Here is a 21,051-nt window from a genome sequence, read left to right as displayed (position 1 = left end):
GGGTGTTTTTATGCTTCTGCAGCTCGAGTGGGCCCATGCAAGCTGATGAGCAGCATCTCCATCCCCGGGTGGGATGTACACCGAGCAGGTGATGGGCTGAGCTTGCTTTCAAACATCCCAGCAGAGCCTTTCCTGGTTGTGCAATCTGGCAGGAGCCCCAGGGATGTTCAGTGGTGCTGTCACTGGAATGAAGCAGAGCAGATGTCCCTCCAGGACGGGATCCTTCCAGCGCTGCCGGTCCTGGGAAAGGCAGCCAGTTAAAATAACAATTTATTCTGCCTGGTGTCTTGCGGGACAGTGGAAGGATCCCAGAGTAGCCCTGACGGTGTTCCTGCTTAATGTCACGGGAAGGGGGCTGCTCTCCCAGCTGGGGATGCTTCAGAGGTTTTTGTACTCTTTTTACTGTGTTCTTGGGCCCTTTTTCCTGCCTGTTGGCAAAAGTTGGGATTCAGATGTGTGTCCATCATTTTGCCCATCCGTTTCCCCTTCCTTGCACGCAGGAAAAGGAATTAAAAGGGGGTGTGTGTAGGGGGGTATTATGTTTATGACATAGAGATGTGCTTGAAGGAAGCTGTTACTTGTAGCAGAGAGCTGGCTGGACCTGGGCATGATGCTCATCATTATCCCCCTCGGTGGGCGCTATGCTGTCACTCTGCCCACATCACTTGGTGGCAGAAGCATTTCCCATAGGCAAGATCTGTTGGTACCCTGGGGAAGCTCCTGAAACGGTGGGGGAAACAGCATTTCAGTGTTCACCTTGCAAGAAGTGTGCTTGGTTTGGGTCACACGCCGGGCCAGCTTGTGCACTGGGGTTTGCTTGGCTGTGTGCTGGCCTGGGAGAACGTGTCACCTCGTGCCTCAGTTTCCCTGAAAGCAGGGTGGGATGCAGGACCTCAGCACGTGATGGAGAAACGCTGGCTGCTGCAGAGCTGAGCTGCTCTCAGGATTATTTTTACAGTGGGAAAAACTTAACTGTTCCTTAAAGCAGCCCCAGCACCAGCCTGTTGCATTTTGTTTGCTTGCTTTGGCCCAGCAAGCGAGGCAGGGTCTCCTGGGGGGGACACAGGCTGTCGCAGAGCCCCAGGGCAGCAGCCTGCACCCTGTGCCGCGTCGCTCGTGGGTGGCACCCGTGTTTATTTACCTTGTCACCACCTGATTGCCCTGCCCTGCCATGCTGCAGGCGCCAGCCCGCGCGCTGCCAGCGCTGTTTGAGTTGGCAGAGCTGGAGATTAACCTCTGGTTAAAATAGCCCGACGCCAGCTCCGTGTCTGCGCGGGGTGGCCGGGCTCACCCTGCCCTTAGAGCATCTCATCTGGAGCCAGGGCTGCCTGCACTGCTTGGTAATCTGGAAGACAGCACGCTCCTCCACTGGTGGGAATGGTCTCCAGGGGTTACCACCAGGCACCCATCACCCTCCTTTTGGCTCCGCTCTCCAGAGCAGGAGCAGAGAAACCGCATCCTGGGTACACGTCCACAAGCTGCAGGTCCCACACTAGGGCCACTCAGCTCAGGAAGCTGAAAATCTCTGGTGTGAGCGGGCAGCCCCGTTTTGGGATGCTCTGAGCAACCCATGGTGCTGTGGCTGCAGTTGTCTTCTGGCCACGTCAGGGTGCTTGGGCACAGGATCTCTGTGCTGAGCTCTGAGCTGCTGACCGAAGAAAAGGGCTATTCAGGTGCCAGCCAGGAGTTTCCATTTCAGCCTGTCTGCCCTCATCGTGTTGTCCCAAGGAAATTGCAGATTTGGGCTTCTGCTGGTTCCCTGCCCGTGACGGGTTCCCCAGCCGGGTGGGACGTGGACGTGCCGCAGCTTGGCGGAGCGGTGCCAGCTCTGCTGCCCTGCCTGGTGCCACGGGGCTGAGTCACATAGAGCTTGGGTTTCTGGCAAGTGGCAAACCTTCTCATTTCTAGTGAGGCTTTGGAAGTGAGAGAGGAAGGCTGCAACCCCCAAATGTTCCTGTTTTCTGGCGGCTTTGATTCAGAGCCAAAAAAGTGAGTGACTTTTTTTTTTCCCCCTGCCCTTTTTCTGTGGGTATTTGGTGCAAAACGGGCACTGAGCTGCCACATGAAGGGTGTTGGAAGGATTCACGGATAGCAGGGGAGGTCTCTGGTTCTCGGGGGATCCTCAAAATTGGGATTTTTCTGGGGGAAGGCGCTTGCAAGCAGCACTGCTGAAATTTGGGGCCGGGTGCATGGTGTCACCGTGCCACCCGCGGCATCTTGGCTGGCTGCCCCACCGCACGTGTTTCCTCCTGAGCTCACAGAAACCCGTTCTCATGCTTTAACCAAGGGCTCATGCAAAGTCTCTGCTGTGCAGATGGCGTTGCTGCCGCTCTTCATGCAAACACCATGAGGGAGAAGAGCTAAGATGACCGCGGCGTTTCGGTGGCTGCTTGCGCCACAAAGTCACCCCCGGGCACCCCAGCAGAGCACCCCAGCAGAGGGGCCTGCAGAAGCCCTCATCACCTCCCTCGCTTCCCCTTAACCTGCTCCCCTTGCACGTTTGCCCCCTTAAAATGGAGCCAGAATGGAAATAGCAGCGGCTGATCTCTCCTACTTTTAATTTTGGTGGCTCTCTGGGCTGGGGAGAGGAAGCCGGGGGTGGAGAGGAGCCGGCTGCAAAAGGGCGAAGAGCCACTTTCCTTCTGACACGCTCTGCGGAGAGATTCCAAACGTTGAAGCTGCTCCAAGATTATATATATATATATATATAAAATTATTTTGGGGAATTTTTTTTTGCTATAAGAGTAATTATAGGCATCGTGTACTGGCCTGTCCATTTCTCAGAGGGCATCAGAGGAGCCTTGTCTAGGGGGGACATGGGTTTAAAACAGGTTGTTGTCAGAGTGTCTGTGAGCACAGAGTTGCTGATGCAGTTTGAAGCATAAACACCTTCAGGCTCCTTGTTTTCACTGGTTTGTTCAGCGAAGGTAGGTTTGGCTTTGGGGTTCTTTTTTGTTGTTGTTGGGTTTTTTTTTTTTTCTCTTTTTTTTTTTTCATTTCTCTGAATGAAAATAGATGATGGAAAACAGCCAAGCAGGTTTCGCTTCCTGTTCTGAGAGCTGTGTGCTGGGGTGCACAGAGACAACCCCAGCTTTGGTCCAGTGACGAGGCATCAAGCGTGTCTGCCTGGGGCCAATTCCTCTTGCACATCAGCTGGTGTCTTATGCGCTGTGCTGGTGCTGTGTCACGTTGGTGCTGGCACCCAGCTGTCCCCTGCAGTGGTGCACCATGCCTTTGAGCCACCAGTGCAGCTCTCCCCAGGGTTGGGGATGCTGATGGCTGTGGCTTGGGTTTCCCCGTGTCCAGTGAGCTCTGCTGCATGTGGCAAATCCGGGGTTTCCTTTCCTGTGAGGCAGCTCTGGTGTCTGTGTTTCCCTGCCTTGGGATGCTGGCAGAGGTTTTGGCCTGGCTGCCAGCTCCCCTGGGAGCAGCTCTGCAGGCAGCCAGGGGATTCACCCCGGATGCAGGAACAGCGGGTGCGAATGGGGATGAGCCCCCATCAGCAGCCAAAAGCAGGGGAGTCACTCCTGAGCCCACTCTGGGTGCAGGACCTCGCAGTCCTTGACCAAACCTTGCCCACAGCAGGGCCTGCACATCCTTTGCTGTGTGGATGAGGAGGCAAGAGCCATGCCCTTGGTGGGTACCAGGGTTTGTGCTTTGCCAGGTGGCTGTGGGACCCTTCGGTGCATGCAGCATGAGAAGGTTTATGGTCATCCCATGGGGATGTGGAGTCTTGGGGAGGCTCCCCCAAGCAAGCGTTTGGGAGCCCTTGGGGGTTTTCAGGTTGTGCAGGTGATGGGGTCCTGTGTTTAGCTGGGACCACTGGGGATGGAGGCTCTGCACCCACCAGCACAGATTTGGGAGGATGGCTTGGACCAGCTGAGCTCTGGCTTTGGATTTCTTTCCTAGATAGAGCATTGCAGGCTGTAAAGCACAGCTGATTAATAGCCAAGGTGGGCTGAAAGTTACAGTCCCCAGCAGGTCCATGATGGGTTTCTGGCAGGGCATTTTACTCCTGGGTGTGAAGGGGGCAGCTCATGAGGACTATGTTGAGGGCAGGCTGAGTGCAAGAATAAATGTTGCTGGAGCCTCTTGCAGCAGGGAAGTGATGTTTCCCCAGGCATCCAGTGCTGCTTCCTTTGTGCCTGGCTGAGAAGTTGGAGGACAAGCTCTCTTGATGTGGGAAGATGAGCAGAACAAGTTGCACTTTGGGATAGTGAGTGGACTGCTGGGGTGTAAGGGAAGGGATTGCTCGTTTGGGCCCAAATCACTAATTAATCTTTCTATTATCTCTTTGTTATGCTTGCTGGGCTGCCAATGAACCACCCCAGAGCTCCCTGCAGAGGAAGGTAAGTCATGGGCAGGAGGTGAGGGTGGCTGTGTGCTTTGAATTTGGACAGAGGATGCTGGCCATGAGGAGGGTGGTCTTTGGGGTCTTTTAATCTTGGTTTTAATCCCAGAGAAGGCTGGGCTGACAGCAGTGTTCTCCTGTCATGGCAAGGCTGCCCGCTCTGAATAGAAACACAGAGGGTTTGGTTTCTATAGTTAAAAACAGACAGTAAAACCAGGCAGTGCCAGAAGGGAAGGTGTTTAATGTCCATGCTGGATGTCCCCACCGGTGCCCATGGCTGATGGGCACTGGAGCAGCTCTGCTGCAGGCAGGGGACAGGGTCCTGTTGGCCTTAGTGGCTGCGGTGATCTAACTTACCTGTCTTGTAGGGTTTTTTGAGCACTGACCGTGTGTGACATCCTCTTTTCCCCCCAGGGAAGTCCCTCTGGGAGTTGGTGCTGGAGCAGTTTGAAGATCTCCTCGTCCGCATCCTTTTGATAGCAGCTTTTCTGTCATTTGTAAGTACCCCAGGCTCAGGGGTGATGGGTGGTGAGAGGTCAGACCAGCTCTTCAGGCCCCTGAAGCCAACTCAGGAACTCCAGGCATTACCTCCACCTCTGTTGGGGTGCAGGCAGCTGCCTGCAGTGTGCACATCTGCATGGGGAGGCAAAGATGGGGCTGGGAGTGTTTCCAAACCCCATGCAGCTGCCCTCCTCAGACTGAGGTCTCCCTACTGGAGCCCATCTGCTCATTTTTCAATTAAAAATGAAAATCCAATCTGTTGTTGTTTTTGTTTGGCTTTTTGGGTGGGTTTTTGTAATACTTTTCCCCTCCCTCTGGCTGAGCTGGACTGGCAGCGTTTGGGCTGCCTGTGTGGGAGGTGCCTCCTGCCTGCTGTTTGCTGCCCTCCCATCCTGCCCACCTGGCTGGGAGGCTTCAGAGGTCCTGGGCTGGTGATGCTCAGAGCAGGCACAGCTTGGCTGGGTGCTGCTGGGCACAGTGTGGGACATGTAGCTTTCCTTTAAACCTTTGCTCATGTGTGAGGCAGAACTGATGCTCACTGACAAAATACACCTCTCAGTGCATCATGGAGCAGGAAAATGTGATGTTATATTCAGGTAAGGTCAGGGATCTGCCAAGGATTGGGTTCTCCTTGAGTTTAGCTGGGCAGGAAGCCCAGCCCAGACTGCTCCTGCAGCTGGAGCTGCCAGTGTGGTGCCTTCAAGGTGGCACCATTCACCTTCTACTTCCCCAGCCAGTGGTCTTGCTCATCTTCCAATATTTCTGTCCTCAGTGGTTTATCTCCACTGCAGCAGTTTCCAGGGGGAGAGGCTGCCATCCCTACATGCCTTTCTTAGGAGGAGCTGTTCTACACCCCCAGCACCTCCTGGGAGCACAGAGCAGATTGCCCCAGGACATACAGGCAGCAGGTGCATCCCCAGGCTTGGTGAGCCAGTGCCTGTGAGAGCTGCTGACCTCCTCCACGCTTAATAATGCTGAGAGGTGATGTGGGATTGACTAAACTCAACATAAGCATGGTGAGCAAAGCTGCCTTGGTGGGTGGCACTGAGCAGTTGCACGATGAAACCCTTCATACTTGCCCTCTGTGGACCTCAGGAGCGCTCATCAGTGGTACCTCACTCCCCAGTTGCCAGTCTGAGCCCTACCTGCAGTGCCTGGGTACTGAGCCATCCACTTGGTTGTGCCCACAGTCTCCCTTGGGAGCACCTCTGCATCAGGAGACATTTCCCACAAAGCTGCTGGAGAATTGCTTAATTTTGTTTGAGTATGCCCAGGCTCTTTGGCAGCGGGATGGCAAAGCCAAGTCTCCTGTCCCCTCCTCCTTGATACGACCCGTGGGCAGATAAGGAGGGAGGCTGGTGTCCCTTGTGAGGTTCAGTACGTTCCCAGAACAACATGCAGCAGCCTGTTTGTTGGCAAGTTTGCAGAGCTGTTGTAATCTGCTTGATGCCTGAGTCTGCTGTGGTGGCTCTGCTGATCAGGAAAGCAGGTGAGAAGCCGTGTCAGAGGCCCTGCTGCGCAGCAGAGCGGCGAGGCTTTGCTGTGTTGACACAGTGCAGGTCGACAAGCTGTTAAATGGAGTGAGAATACTTGTGTGTGTGCTTCATTTGTAGCATGGTATGAGGCCTTCGTGGGATGGAGAGGGGGCTTGGGGTGGTGAGGAGCCACAGGGTCAGTCCCTGCTCTGCAGAGCTGCTCTTGCTTCAGCTACATGTGTAGCGTCACTTAACTTCTGCCCAGGCTTCTTGGAGGCTGCCCGTGCTGCAGGGGCTGCAGTTGCTGCCCAGCTCTCCCTGCCCATGTCTGTTGAAGTGGGCAGTGCTGCCAGGTTATTCCCACTCATCTGCTCCTGGCTGTGGTCTCCCAGTGGGGGCACTGTACAAAACCAGATGCTTTCCTGGTACAAATGCTCATGCAGGCTCTTCATGATGGTTTACTCCAGCTCTGCTCATCTGATGCATTAGGTTATCCTCAGCAGAAGAGTGGAGGCATCAGAGTTAAGCATCAGCAGTGGGATATGGCAAGTCCATGCTTTAACCAAGCTGTGAGGGGCTGACCACTGTTGTCTTCTCTCCAGCAAACACCCTGTGCTGGTTGGCTCTTGTTTTGGTCCTTCTTTTTAAAATGTTGGTGTGTTTTGTTTCAGCCACATTATGGTTGTTCTCTTCTTTTGCCTACCAGATCCTGGCCTGGTTTGAAGAAGGAGAGGAGACCACAACAGCATTTGTGGAGCCCATCGTTATTATTATGATCCTGATCGCCAATGCTGTGGTGGGTGTGTGGCAGGTAAGTCACATCCCCCTCCACCTGCCCTGTGGGTCTCTGCTCCTCATGGCTGTGACACTCCACCTGAAGCTCTGGTTGCTTCTTGCTGTTGGAAACTCATTTCTCAAAGGTTCAGTTTACGTTGGCCATGCTGCCCCAGGCTCCAGTGCAGATGCTCAGTTGTTGGATACCTCCTACCTTTCTTTGGCAACCTTTGCAGTTGGAGTTTAGGATCTTGCAGCTATTGGCCACCCAGGCAGGTTGTGCTTATCTCCTAGCTGCAGCAAAATGTCTTTTCTAAGGGAAACCTTTTGGCCTGTCCACCAGAAAGCCACAGTGGTTGCTGCCCCTCACCTCACTGTGTTCCTCCTGGGGGGATGAGCCTTGGCCAGCTATACTGCTGTTATTTATTCACTTATTTATCTGCAGCTTGATCTCATGTGGGGTTGCTGGATGGGGAAATGTACATCTGGGTGGGATGTTCTGCTTCCCAAACCAAGAGAGAGAAAATCAAACCTAAAGGTCCATGGGTTGTGCAGGGCCTGGTGTGCTTCAGCCATCCCAGAGCAGCTGAAGAAGACACACTGCTTGCCCCATGCACAGTGCGAATGGACTTCAGAGCCAGGGCTGGGTGCTCCTGGCTTTTCTGGGGGTGGGGAACCAGCCTGCAGCAACAGCAGTCCCATTGCCACAGCTCTGCCCCTCCTCTGCTTGCAGGAGAGGAATGCTGAGAGCGCCATCGAGGCCTTGAAGGAGTACGAGCCCGAGATGGGGAAGGTGATCCGCGCCGATCGCAGTGGGGTGCAGCGGATCCGTGCCCGAGACATTGTCCCTGGGGACATCGTGGAGGTGGCAGGTAGGCTGCTGTCGCCCCAGGGCATGGGGTGGGATGGGGAGGTGGGGCTGGCCAGGGGGACATTGGTGATGGGCACCCTGTGGTCCTTGTGGCGGGAGGGCTCTGCCATGGTCTCCAGCAATGTCTCCTCCAGAGGCAAGGCCATGGAGTCACCTCAGTTTTGCACACTTGAGACCTTTCCCCCACCATAAGGAGGATGTGGACCTCAGAGTGATTCCAGAGGAGGGTCAGAGGGCTGGAGTCAAACCATACATCGACTCTGTGATTAGTTTCTCTCTTTAAATCCAGATTATTTGGGACAAAGTTGGGTGTCACCAGCCAGCCAAGGCTTTGCCCTGAGTGTAGGGCAGTAGAGAACAGCAGAAAAGGGGAAAAAAAAAACCACAAAACCAAGCATATTTCCAGTGCAGGCTTTGTTTCAGGAGGTTTCCCTGTTTCCTGGAAGAATGTTGAATTTTCTCCCATGCACCTCCCCCAGATGCAGTGCTGTGGCAGCAGTGCCAGGGTTGCACAGCTGCTGGCAGGGGGGGATGTAGTGCTGCAGGCAGCAGCACTGGTCCTACCTGTGTGAACAGGATTCCCTGGTAACCCCATTTGTTATTTGGGAGGCTGAAAGAGGCAGAAGGGACTGGCTGCATGGTGCTTCTTCCTCTGGTTGGGTTGTGCCCCCCCCAGCCCTTCTCTTGGAGTTCAGCATTCAGTGAAGGATGCCTGGGGGGGTCTCCAGCCTGCCCCACCAGGATGCATTTCAGTTACCCCGTTTTGTTTGTTCCTTCAATGATGCTGTAAAACCCCCAGAGCCACAAAGCTAATCCTCTCCTTTCCTCCTCGTGGCCCTGCTAGTGGAAACATGCTGCAATCCCCCCTGCACCCAGCCAGCCTGCTGTTATTTATGTCTTCCAGTTGGGCTTCAGCTGGAAGATGAACATAAAAATAATGCAGGGAGGATCAAGCGGGGGAGCGCCGGCCAGATCCTCAGCTGGGAGAGCTGGCAGCACTCCCAACCCACCTCCGGCAATGCGCTGCAGCTGCTGGCCTGGCCTTTAATTAAATTAATTATTTATTAATTAATTGAATTCTACCTTCTTTCCCCAAATCAAGGGCTCGCTGTGTGCCCATCGGTGTTACTCTTTAATGGCACAACCAGCATCGCGACTGGGAGGGACAGAACTCAGCTCTGCTCTGGAGGGACAGAACTCAGCTCTGCTCTGGAGGGACAGAACTCAGCTCTGCTCTGGAGGGATTGGCAGGTGGTTGTAGCAAGTGGAGAGGATGTTGCCAGGCTGTCTGGGAGTAAAGTGAGGCAGGAGCAATAGCTTTCAACGTGTGGTGGACATCCAGGTGACATCCTGGGGGCAGCAGGGACGGTGTGGGCAGGAGGGACTGGCTTCTGCAAACGCAGGAAATTTGGCATCAGGGAGCAGACAACCTGCTGCTCCAAGACAAGAGGGGAATGGTGGATGCAAATTGGCAAGCCATGGAACCCAGCTGGTTTTCTGCCCTTTAGCAGCAAGCTCTGGTGCAGGCAGCTGCTCAGGGTGCAGCTTTCTGCCTTGCTCAGGGACCTCTGCCCTGCTCAGGCTGCCTCCTTTTCCTCTTTGGCTTTCAGCATGGGAGACACTCGCAGTGCTTGGGTGATCAGCACGTGTCTTATAGCAGCTTCCAGGTCTGTATGTCTGTCCTGAGCCATGCAAGTCCTTGGGATGCTGTTGCAATATCTGCCCTTGAGTGGATGCTACCCCCAGGGCTCAATGCTGTCTTCAGATGCTGGCAGCTAATGTTTGCAAACCCTCCTGCCTCTCCAGAGGGAAGAGGGGCTCTTTGCTCCCCTTAAGGGCCACAAAAATGATCAGAGGGCTGGAGCACCTCCCCTACAAAGAGAGGCTGGGGGATCTGGGCTTGTTCAGCCTGGAGAAGAGAAGGCTGCAGGGGGACCTCATTGCAGCCTCCCAGTCCCTGAAGGGAGCAGAGAAACAGGAGGGGAATCAACTTTTTAGAAGGGTAGATAATGGCAGAACAAGGGGGATGGATTAAAGCTAAAGGAGGAAAGGTTTAGATTAGATATTAGGGGGAAGTTCTTTGCAGAGAGAGTGGTGAGGGGCTGGAAGGGGCTGCCCAGAGAGGGGGTGGGTGCCCCGTCCCTGGGGGTGTTCAAGGCCAGGTTGGATGGGGCCCTGGGCAGCCTTGTGTAGCTCCAGGCCTGGAGGTTGGTGTCCCTGCCTGTGGCAGGGGGTTGGAGCTTTGTGATCCTTGGGGTCCCTTCCAACCCAGACCAGTGTATGATTCTATGATTCTAAGGTTATCCAGCTCTTTGTTTCCCCTTAAGGTTCTCCATGTCCCTCAAGGAGCTGCAGAGTCTGAGGGAAATGTTTGGGGGGGTGTCTGTGAGTTCCAGTGCTTGGTACCCCCCAGCTCAACCCCCAGAAACGGGTGCAATGGGGAGCAGGGCAGGTCTGGTTGGACAAAAATGTTGCACCACCCCCAGAGTGCTTGATCTGCAGCTGGAATAAATGGCTGGGCAGTGGAGCAGTGCCAGCTTCCCCTGCAACCCCTCCCCAGCACTCAGGGGGGAGTTTATGAGCCCTGGGAGGAAGTGCTCGTTAAAGTCTGGGATTTGAGAGGATAGTTAGCAGCCAGGCTGTCGCTGTTGTGTAACATGATGTAAGGAGCTGCAAGCCAGGGCTCCTTTTGCCTCAGTATTTCCGAAAGGCTGGAGCGTGGTTACATCCAGCAGATAAGGGAGCAGGATGAAGAGCCACTCCAGTGCCAGGGGGCTGGGAGGAGGAAGCCCAGTGGGAACAGCATGGGTTTTTTTTAAGGAAGCACGTGTGCCTTGGTGGGCAGTGATGGATGGATGTCAGTTGGCAGCGCTGCTTTCAGCTGGAACCACTGTGCTGTGCCAGGAGACCCGTGGATGGACTGCTGGGCATCTCAACAGCTTCCAGTCAGCCCCTGAAACAGGGTTAAGAACAGTGTTAGGAGGCCCAGGGTTCTCCAAAATGGGGATGTTTTGGGGTTTTTGCAGGGAAGAGAGGAGACAGGGATGCAACAGGGCAGGCAGTGTGTGGCGGCAGGCAGGACCACACCAGCTTTGGCTGGGCAGAGGTGTGATGCTTGCTGCCCCAAGGACTATGCACCTGCACCTCAGATGGTGGGGGCTCTGCTCCAAAAGGAAGAGGACAGATACCTGTCCTCCTGTTCACATGCTGGGAAGGGCTGTGGCATCCCTGTGCAGCAGGGATGGGCAGCTGACCCCTGCCAGACAGGGAGGCAAAGCTTGAAACATGCAGTTGGTCCAGCATGGCACAAATAACACCTTCAGCCTCAGCACTGCTGCAGCTCCTCTGCCCAGCTGCTTTTCTGCCAGGTAACCCCCTAAAGCTACAAATTCCTCAGTCCACTGCACTGCCCAGTGTCTGATGATGCCTCTTTCCAACTTTCTATCTTTATTTGGTGTGTAGCTGTTAGAAAAAAAAGCTTTAAATCCAGAAAGGAAATGTCCTGGGGCAGAACCCCAGTTGATCACAGGCTGGACACCTCGCTGCTGCGGGCTGGGTGCTGCCTAGGGATGTGGTGATTCTCAGGGGAAGCCTGGCCAGGCCCTGGAAACCAGACAGTGAGGGGAGATGTCAGGATCTGAGATGCATTTGGGGTTTGCTGTGGTGGTTGGGCACTGTTGGTCCTGCCTGATGGAGCTGCTCTGCTCTCACCCTTGTAGTTGGAGACAAGGTGCCAGCGGACATCCGGATCATCGAAATACGGTCCACAACCCTGCGGGTCGACCAGTCCATCCTCACAGGTGGGTGTATGCATGTCAGGGCAGAGATGGCTGCTGGAGGCAGAGCTTTCCCTCTGCTCTGTTCCCTCAGCCAAATTGTGAGGCTGGCACTGGGATAAGTGCTTTTCTGGGGTGGGAAACGAGTGGGAGAATGAGATTGAAGACTTGGAGAGGCCCCAGCGTCATCTGAAAGTCATGGCACAGGGAGATGTGAGGGTTGCTTGGGCATCCCTCCTGCAAGAGCACAAAGCATAGAGATTTCCCATGTGACATGTGAGTTTCCCTGGCCTCCCCCTGCCCCCCCATGCAGCCATTACACAGTGACCACTGGTGCACGAGGCTTTCTGACTTCAGGGAGACATGGTGAGATTTGGGGCTTTGCTGCTTTTTATAAGCACTGGAAAAGCCCATATAGCAGGTAATCTGTGATACCTCATAAATTCTCTCTCTGCTGTCAGGGAAGGCTGGTGAATGACAGATGACAAAAAGGCTTCTAGTATTTCAGCTCTCTTGTGTGATTTTGTAAAGGCATTGAGTTAGGAGATGGCAGCAGGGAAGGATAAATGTTAAAAGCATAGAGAGAAGAGCCAAGTCTTCTTCAAAAGTGGCTGTGCCTTAACAAAGTTCTCCAAGGGAAAAGGGCAAAGCTGCCAGGGACAAAATACAAACCTTCAGCAGAAGGGCTTTGGGCAGCTTTCCTGCTGTGCTGCCCTGCGATCTGCACCTGCCCAGGCAAACCTGCACTGCAGGGTCCCTGGCACAGGGGTTTGGCCCCATCCCTTTGAGCTGTGTGGGAGCTCGCAGCTGCTAATGATGGGCACAGGTCATTTTTCTGCCACTCTCATCCTCAGAGCACCTTGGCCCAGACCTGACATCCCCATGGTGGATGTTTTGATGGTTTGGTGGCAAAGTGCTGCTTTAGAAAGCTGCAAGGGTTGTGATTCAGACTCTCAGCAGCATCAAGTGGAGCCTGGAGAGGAAACATGGGTGGTTTGTGTCTCCCTTCTTGTCTCTGCAGGGGAGTCTGTGTCAGTCATCAAACATGCTGACCCCATCCCTGACCCCCGAGCTGTCAACCAGGACAAGAAGAACATGCTTTTCTCTGTAAGTACCTTACACCTTTCTCCACCTCTCCTGTGCTTTTCCAAAGCGTCACCAAGTGAAGAGGCTGATGGACATGAGAGGTTTGAGTATTAAAAGGGAGTGTGTGTGTGAGACACCCAAATCCCTAAAAACAAGGACTTGCTTTCATGGGATTTCATCTGGGCTGTGGCACGTGACACCCTTAAATGCCTTAGGCAGTCTCAGCAGGTTTTCTGTCAAGTAGGATGTGTTATGCATGGGGAGAAGGTTTGTGGTTGAGCCTGGAGCTACTGCAAATTTGGTTTTCCCCCTTGCTTGTGCTCCTCTCAGGTGGATGTCAAGTCCTTGAGGGGTGAGTGAACTCTCAGGAGGGTCTTCTGATACCTTAGGGTGGGTTTATACAAAATCTCAGGTTATCTTATTTTCCCCTTAACCAAGATCTCATGTTCTCCTTTCCCAATGAGTGACCCATGCTCAGGCTGAGAGGTTTCATGCCCACACACCCACTTTGGCTCCTTTCTTCCCTCCTAGGGCACCAACATTGCCGCTGGGAAGGCTGTCGGGATTGTCATCGCGACGGGGGTCTACACTGAGATCGGGAAGATCCGAAACCAGATGGTGGAGACAGAACCTGAGAAGACCCCCTTGCAGCAGAAGCTGGACGAGTTCAGCCAGCAGCTCTCCAAAGTCATCTTCCTGGTCTGCATTGCTGTCTGGGTCATCAACGTCAGCCACTTCAGTGACCCCGTCCATGGGGGCTCCTGGTTTCGGGGGGCCATCTACTATTTCAAGATCTCGGTGGCGCTGGCGGTGGCTGCCATACCCGAGGGTCTCCCAGCTGTCATCACCACCTGCCTGGCGCTGGGCACGCGCCGCATGGCCAAGAAGAACGCCATCGTCCGGAGCCTGCCCTCGGTGGAGACCCTGGGCTGCACCTCCGTCATCTGCTCCGACAAGACCGGCACCCTCACCACCAACCAGATGTCCGTCTGCAGGGTGAGTGACAGGGGCGTTTTGGGGTGCAGAGGGGATGTGCTGTGAGCCCCCAAACACCCCGCACCACTCCCCCCTGATCCTGCAGGGATGCGTTTTGCTGTCACCAGCGGGCTTGTTTCATGTGAGGTGTTCAGAGTCAAGCGTGGTCTCCAGGAAGCCCTGAGCTTCCTCTGCCTGATCAGGGTTTGATGGTTTCTCTTGGTGAGTTTGTAATCAGAAAACTCACTTTTATGGGCACAGCAGTTTGGAGGTGCCATGCTGCAGACTTATTTCAGGGCTCCCTCTCCAGAAAGCATTTCTTCCTGCTGGGATGAGCTGTTGAGGTAGGGCTCCTGGAGACACCAATGCAATCAGCCTCCTATGCCCATTTTCCCCCCATCTTTAAACAAACCAGTGAGAAATCCCAGACCGTGCAAACTTACAGTGTCAGGATCTGTGAGCCAAAACTTGGAGGGGTCATTGCAACGTGTGGGTCTGGCTGGCTGGGACAAGCTCGTGCAGAAATCCAGGGGTCAGGAGAAACTGCCCATGGCCTGGTGAAATAGTGCTCTGGTTTCCAGTCCTCACCTGGCAGAAGGTCTGTCCTCAGCAGTGGTGTGCAGCTGGGCTGGGGCCAAGAAGTGTGCCTGATGGAGGTTTGGCAAAGAGGGTGGAGGCTCCTGGTCTACCAGAGAGCGTTGCTCCTGTGTGTACAGGAAGGTGACTTGTTAGGAATGCCAAGGTTATCCAGGGAATTCTCAGTTTTCCTGTTAATCCTCCAGTCTCAGGAAATTCTTTCCTGGCCTTGGCACATTCCTGTAGAGCCCTGGGAAATATGTGGCGGTGGGGAAAGGTGAACCTGGCCACTGTCTGTTCTGTCTGACACTCAGGAGTGTGGTAGGAAGTCATCCAGAGGATCTGCTCCTGGAACTTGAGCAGAAGTGCCACCACCTCCTGTGGTGCCACATGGTCGGGAGAGGCAGGATCAGAGAAGACAGGAGGGGGACAGAGTAGGGCAGTGACACATGGGGGGGGTTTGTCATCGACCATCACATGCAGAATGAACTCAGCAACTCTGAAAAAGACCAACTCAAAACTCAGTGTATCCCCCATCCATCTCCCCAGGGTCCCTTCCCAGTATCCACGTTCATCCCTTGGCTGAATCCTTGGGGTTTGATACCAAGAGCCAGGCTGGCCTCAGGGTGCCCAGGCAGGGCTGTTAATGTGTAACACAGAGGGATCCCCGTGCTGATGTGGCAGCACAGAGTGGGTGGGCAAATATTTGTGCTGTGCTGCCTGGATGTGCTCCTGCACTGGGTGGCTGGCCCAGCCTCAGTGATGCAGAAGCCATGAAAGCCTATCAGTCACCTGGGAAAAGAAGTATTAATTGAGTGTGATTTAATTAACATGCACATTTAATTTGGGTGAGCGCAGCTGCTCACACACAGGTTGTGCTGCCAAGTGATGGTCACCCCTTACATCTGCTGCTGGCATCAGGTCTGTGGGGCTGCAAAGTGACTCTTGAAAGGCTTTGAGTCTGTTTTAAACCCCTTGGCTGGTTTTTAAGGGCCGTGCTACTGGCTCCAGGTCTCTCTTGGTGCCTGAGTCTGGTGGTGGGTGCCACCAGCCAGCTCAGCAGGATAGATGCCATGTGGGTAGAGCCCTGTGCCCCAAATGCCCGTGGACATTAAGTGCCCTCTGAAGGGCTTTGTGCCAGGAGACTTTGGTGCTTTTTGCTCTGGCCTTGGGGTTACAGCTCTGCAGAAATGCAGTAAAGTCACAAACCCACTTAGTAAATTAGATTAAACCCATGGTTTGTCTCACTCATGTCTCCAAGACCACTATGTCCCCCAGCCCAGGGTGCAAAGCAACCAGGGACAGCCTTTGCCCAACCATTAACCAGCCATGCAGGTGGCAGGGATGGGAGTCTAACAGCAGGGGAAAAAGGGCCACAGGAGCATTGCAGCTCTGCTCTTGCACGTTTAAATCAGGCTCACAGAAGTTGCAGTGCCCTTTTATGCACCGTAACTTAATTTGCCAGGAGCACAAGCGTGGTGTTTGGAAGTCAGGACCCAAAGCAGAGAGGCAAGCATGGCTGTGCTTCTGTGTGATGGGAGGTGGTTGAGTCACCCTACCTGGATGGGTTTAAAAAAGGGTAGATGAGGTGCTCAGGGATCTGGTTTAGCTTAGGATGGGAACGGTTGGACTTGATGATCTTAAAGGTCTTTTCCAACCCTGTGATTCTGTGTGATTCTGAGGTGCTGGTTTTTAATCTCCAGGACACTGTGCCTTGACTTAGCAGATTTGTCAGTCCAAAACTGTGGCTAATGACTGGGAGGTCTCACTGGGGGCTTCACAGGGGCTGTGGCTAAGCCCCTGGCTGTGCCAGCTGCTGTGGGTACCTGTTGGCTGGGGCCACTTGCAGCGCAGGAGGGAAACGCTGCTGCTCCGTGGGCTGACTGATGGATAAATGACAGATGATTACAGCCTCTCACCACCCCAGACAGCAATCCTCTCTTGTCTGCCTTTTGATGAGTAGTTCTGTTAAAGATGTTACAGCAAATACAGAAATGTGGAGATGTGTCTTTTGCATCCCTCTTCCCTGTGAGCCCAGATTCCCTCTGCTGCTCTGGGGACGGTGCAGCTGCAGCTGCCCTTTGCCAGCAGCGTGATGCAGTGCTGGGGCCAGGAGTGAGCTGTGGGGCAGGAGGAGCAGGGCACACTCTGCATACACATTTAGTAACACTTTCCTTTCCACTTCTCTATTGCCTTAACCCCCAGAATCACCAGGGTGGGTTTAGAAGGGCTCAGGATGGGGGGTAGGGGAGTAAGCAGGGGGTTACTCACTGGCTTCCCCGTGCTGGATGCTGGAGCTGGTGTTTCACCATGGCAGTGCAAGAGATTGGGCAGCCCCTCTGTGAGCATCTCTGTTCAGCAGCACCCCAGAACCACCCAGCCAAGCTGTGTCACCCAGCTGTGCCACCTCCTTCCATTGCTCCTGTAATTATTTATATTCCTTATATTACAGAGAGAGTGGTGAGGGGCTGGAACAGGCTGCCCAGAGAGGGGGTGGGTGCCCCATCCCTGGGGCTGTTCAAGGCCAGGTTGGATGGGGCCCTGGGCAACCTTGTGTAGCTCCAGGCCTGAAGGTTGGTGGCCCTGCCTGTGGCAGGGGGTTGGAGCTCTGTGACCCTTGGGGTCCCTCCCAACCCAGCCCAGTCTGGGATTCTGTGATTTTTGTGGTGGGAACCTTACCCATCCTCATTACAGACTAGGACCTGTCTATTTCCTCTGCACAGTTTCCACTGCCTGCAAACCCTGCTCAGCCTGGAAGTCTCCTGAAACATCACACCAAAAACCTACAAACACCTTTGCAAACCCCTGGCCACCCCCTCACTTTGCCAGTCGTGCAAGCTGGGAGCAGGCAGGAAATTTGATATAACCTCTGGTTGCTGTGGGTTACACAGCACCTTCTTAAATAGGCATGGAAAAATAAAGGGTCTGGAATGATTTTTTTTTTTCCCCTTTCTTTTTTTCCTTTTCCTTTTTTAATAAGAAAGTTGCTATTGTGAAAGTAGGAATTGTTTTGTAGCTGGGAGCATTTGAAAACAAACAGGCCCATATCAGGCAGGACCATCAGTGGTTGGGGTGGATGTTTTCAGATTTTTTTTTTTTTTAAAGAAAAATAAAGAGTCTGGTTGGCATTTCTGAGTGCAGGAGTCCCTTTTCTGAAGAGACCAGGAGATTTTTACAGAATCATAGGGGTTGGGAGGGACCTGGAGAGCTCCTGGGGTCCAACCCCCTGCCAAAGCAGCTCCCCAGCTCATATTGCACAGGGCGGCGTCCAGACGGGGCTGGAATCTCTCCAGAGATGGAGACTCCACACCCCCTGGGCAGCCTGTCCCAGGGCTCCCTCACTGGGGAAAAGTTCTTCCTCTGCTCCAACTTGCAGCCATTGCCCCTTGTCCTGTCCCCACAGACACTGAGAAGGGGCTGCCCATTCCCCCTGCATCCCATCCTTCAGATACTGATAAACATTAACCAGGTCCCCCCTTAGTCTTCTTCTCTGCAGGCTGAACAGCCCCAGCTCCCTCAGCCTTTCCTCACAGGGGAGATTTTGGCTCTCTGGAAGCCAGTGGGGTTGGACATCTCCAAAAAGGGTGAAGGATACCTGCCCTTGGAGGTCTATTTTGGTGTTGCAGAAGGCTGCACTGTAGGAAACTGTGGGGACACTTTGCCTCCATCCCTGGGGTCCATCAGCTCGGGGCAGTTCAGTTGCTGAATCAGCTGCAGTGTTTTGGCTCTTGCTGAGAGCCTTATCAAAGGACCTTATCGAGCTCCTTCCTCTGTCACTGCTTGCAGCTCCTGCTGCAGGAGCTCAGTGCCTCAAGGAGGGCCTGGGATGTCCTGAGTCTCTTCTGCTGCAAGCCTGGGGTTTATGGCTTTCTTTGAAACCCTTCAAGGATGCTGAGGGGCCCCGGGGATGGGCTCTGGAAAAGGAGTTGAAGGCAAGAGCCCAGCAAAGGGGGTATCTGCAGATAGCTGTGGGGCTGCAGGGAGGCTGCTTTGGGCTCAGAAGTATTTCTACAGGAGACACACGCTTTGAACCTCCTGCTTTGATTTGCCTAAACCTGTAAAACCCAGAGGTGAGAACACCTGCCAAGGTGTCTCAGGGCTAAATCTGCCATAAACATGCTTCCCTGAGCTTGGCCTTGGCTTGGCACCAGGCTTGTAGCCAGGAAAATGGGCTGTACAGCAAGGTCTCACCCCCATCAGCCACCTTCCTCCACGACTGGGGTGTCCTTGTATTGTTAACAGCAATGAATAATACTAGTGAATTAACCTCTGCTAGCTGCCAGAGGAAGTGCAGAGGGGAGAGAAGTCGATGATACCTAGAGCTGCTGCATCTCTGGTGCTGAGCAGTGCCCCCTGATACCTCCTGGGGAACATCTCAAATGAACAGGGGAAAATAAATAGGGAAAATAAATAGGGAAAATAAATAGGGCAACTAAATGATCTGAGACAGGGTGGAGAGGGGTGGTTGCCCCTGCACCATTTTCAGGAGCTGTCAAGCAGGGCTGTAGAGCTGAAGATACCTTTTCCTGTGGCCATCCTCCCTCCTGGCTGCTCCCTGCAGGCCCTTGCAGCTGGAGAAACGCCTTTGTCAAGCCGAATTTTTAAAATTAATTCATTTATTCTGTTACTTTTTGGCTTCAGCGTGGGTCATAAATCAAGATGAAGCAGAAACGAGCGTCGCCAAACTGTCGCCCCAGCTGGAATTGGGAACTGCTCTTGCTGCTGCTGGATGTGCCCCAAAGGGTGGGCTGTGCAAGGGGGGATTGGCAGAAGGGGGCTTTTTCACTGGATTTTGGGGGGTTTTGGGGGTTTGTTGCTCTCACTGTAGCAGCAAGAGAGAAACTGGAAGGAGTTTGAAAGGCAAGAATAACTAAAAATAGAACATGTGGGACTTTTACAGCTCCCTGGGGCTTTATGACTGAGCTGCCACGCTGCTGGTGCCCAGAGCTGAGCTGCAATCCCAGTAACTGCAGGTCAAGCCGGTGGCTGAGAGCTGGCTGGAGGAGGGTGACGGGGGCAGCTGGTCAGACCCTGCCCTGAGGAGGCTTTCCAGGGTGGCCAGGAGCGGAAACCCCCACCCCACTGCTCTGCTCCAAGGAAAACACAGCCACCTTCTTAGGAATGGGCTCGGCATCACTCCTCTCCACTGGAAAAAAAGAGCTGGAGGAGGTGAATGTGAAGAAGGCTGGGGAGAGCTGGAAGGATTTGGGAACAGCCAGAAGTGCCTGAGGAGGTGGCTGAGCCCAGTGCCGGCGGGGCCGTCACTGGGACGATACTGGTTGGAGGTTCTCCAGGCTGGGCACGCAGGTCATGGTGAATGAACCACTGCCTAATGCTCTGTCCCCATCTTTCCCCCTGGCAGATGTTCATTATGGAGAAGGTGGAGGGCTCCCACTGCAGCCTGCACGAGTTCAGCATCACCGGCTCCACCTACGCCCCTGAGGGACAGATGTGAGTGTGGGTCCCCTCTGCTTTGTGGGTGACCTGGGTGCAGGGGGGAGGTCCTGGGTTGGAGGGAGGCAGGAGGGGTGAGTTGCTGGGCACAGGTGGGGAGCCCCAGGCTCACCCCACTAGCTGGGAAGGTCTGTGCCAGTGAACCCTACCTCTGCAGATACCTGCTGGGCACTGGGTTTTGGCTGTGTTGGGCTTGCAGGCATCAGTGGGTGCCTTTTGCATCCAGTGGGAGCCAGGACAAATCGTTTCACCATCCCTTGCTGCCAGCTCCTGCCCCACACCATGTGGAGGGCACATGCCCTTGCTCTGCCTGATGCTCTCCCACTGCTCAGCACAGGGGCTCTCTCCTTCCTTAGCAACCCTGGTAAAGCAGGTCAGCTTTTGGCCTGGAGAACAGCAAGTCTGGAAACAGTGATGAATGAGGCTTCTAGCAGGATGTGCTCATCCTTCGAATTTCTGAAGCCTGAGCACTGTCAGTATCAGCTGGGAGCTGTTCCCTCCTGCCCCAGTCAGGCCCTGGGGCTGGCAGCTTGTCCCACAGCGGTGCCACTGGTGATGCCTGGAGGCATTTGGAAACAGACCCAGTCAGGAAAGCAATGCCTGTGTCCTCAGCAGGGATGGCTGAGGTGGCTGCTGTGCCTGGGGAGCGATCCTGCCAGCGTCACCAGACCTTTCTAGGGGAGGTGGGGGCTTTTGCTGCAGCTGAGGGGGAGTGGGAGCCAGAGGCTTTTCCATGCTGCACTGTTACACACAGGGGGGGTTCTGCTGTGGTTTGTTTGTTTATTCCCCCTCCTTTGAAAGGAGATGATGCTCCCAGGCACAGGGGAAGGCTGGGGAGGAGGAAGAGGAGAAGCTCAGCCGGTGGCTGGAGCACACTCTGCTCCCCTTCACTCTGCTGTGTGATCCCAAGCACGTTCTTTGCCACGGTCCCTCCTGCTCATCTGTGGAGCAACTCTAATTCATCCCAGCTTCAGGCTTAATTTCATGAATCTTTAATAGACCCAATTTGATCCTTGGTGAGGAATCTCCATTAAAAAGTGAGCCAGGTCGTAAGCTGGTGTCAATCAGTGACTTTCAATGAAATGAGGAGCACTGGGGGGGGCTGAGCTCGACACTGCCAACCTCAGCAGCTCAGTGTCCTCTCTCCTATGGGGACTGCCTGCAGGGAGGCTCCACGTTGGCCTGCAACAACTCACCTTGCTTTTGAGTCTT

General features: G+C 54.2%; 1 protein-coding gene across 1 annotated transcript in view; it reads left to right on the top strand.

The window, feature by feature from the left end:
* ATP2A3 (ATPase sarcoplasmic/endoplasmic reticulum Ca2+ transporting 3) overlaps positions 1 to 21,051 on the top strand; it is a gene marked incomplete at both ends in the record, with an annotated part of 52,113 nt that overhangs the window by 15,228 nt on the left and 15,834 nt on the right. The window contains 8 exons of the mRNA XM_084273221.1: positions 4,332 to 4,349; positions 4,766 to 4,848; positions 7,034 to 7,138; positions 7,835 to 7,973; positions 11,692 to 11,772; positions 12,770 to 12,855; positions 13,366 to 13,830; positions 19,748 to 19,836. Coding sequence (XP_084129347.1) covers positions 4,332 to 4,349; positions 4,766 to 4,848; positions 7,034 to 7,138; positions 7,835 to 7,973; positions 11,692 to 11,772; positions 12,770 to 12,855; positions 13,366 to 13,830; positions 19,748 to 19,836 — 1,066 coding nt within the window. The remainder of the gene's footprint in view (positions 1 to 4,331; positions 4,350 to 4,765; positions 4,849 to 7,033; positions 7,139 to 7,834; positions 7,974 to 11,691; positions 11,773 to 12,769; positions 12,856 to 13,365; positions 13,831 to 19,747; positions 19,837 to 21,051) is intronic.

Source organism: Gallinula chloropus, assembly GCF_964237585.1.
Source record: "Gallinula chloropus genome assembly, chromosome: 19".
Classification (NCBI taxonomy): Eukaryota; Metazoa; Chordata; class Aves; order Gruiformes; family Rallidae; genus Gallinula; species Gallinula chloropus.
Note: the sequence above shows the minus strand (reverse complement) of the source record. Positions and strands in the feature narration are given on the sequence as shown.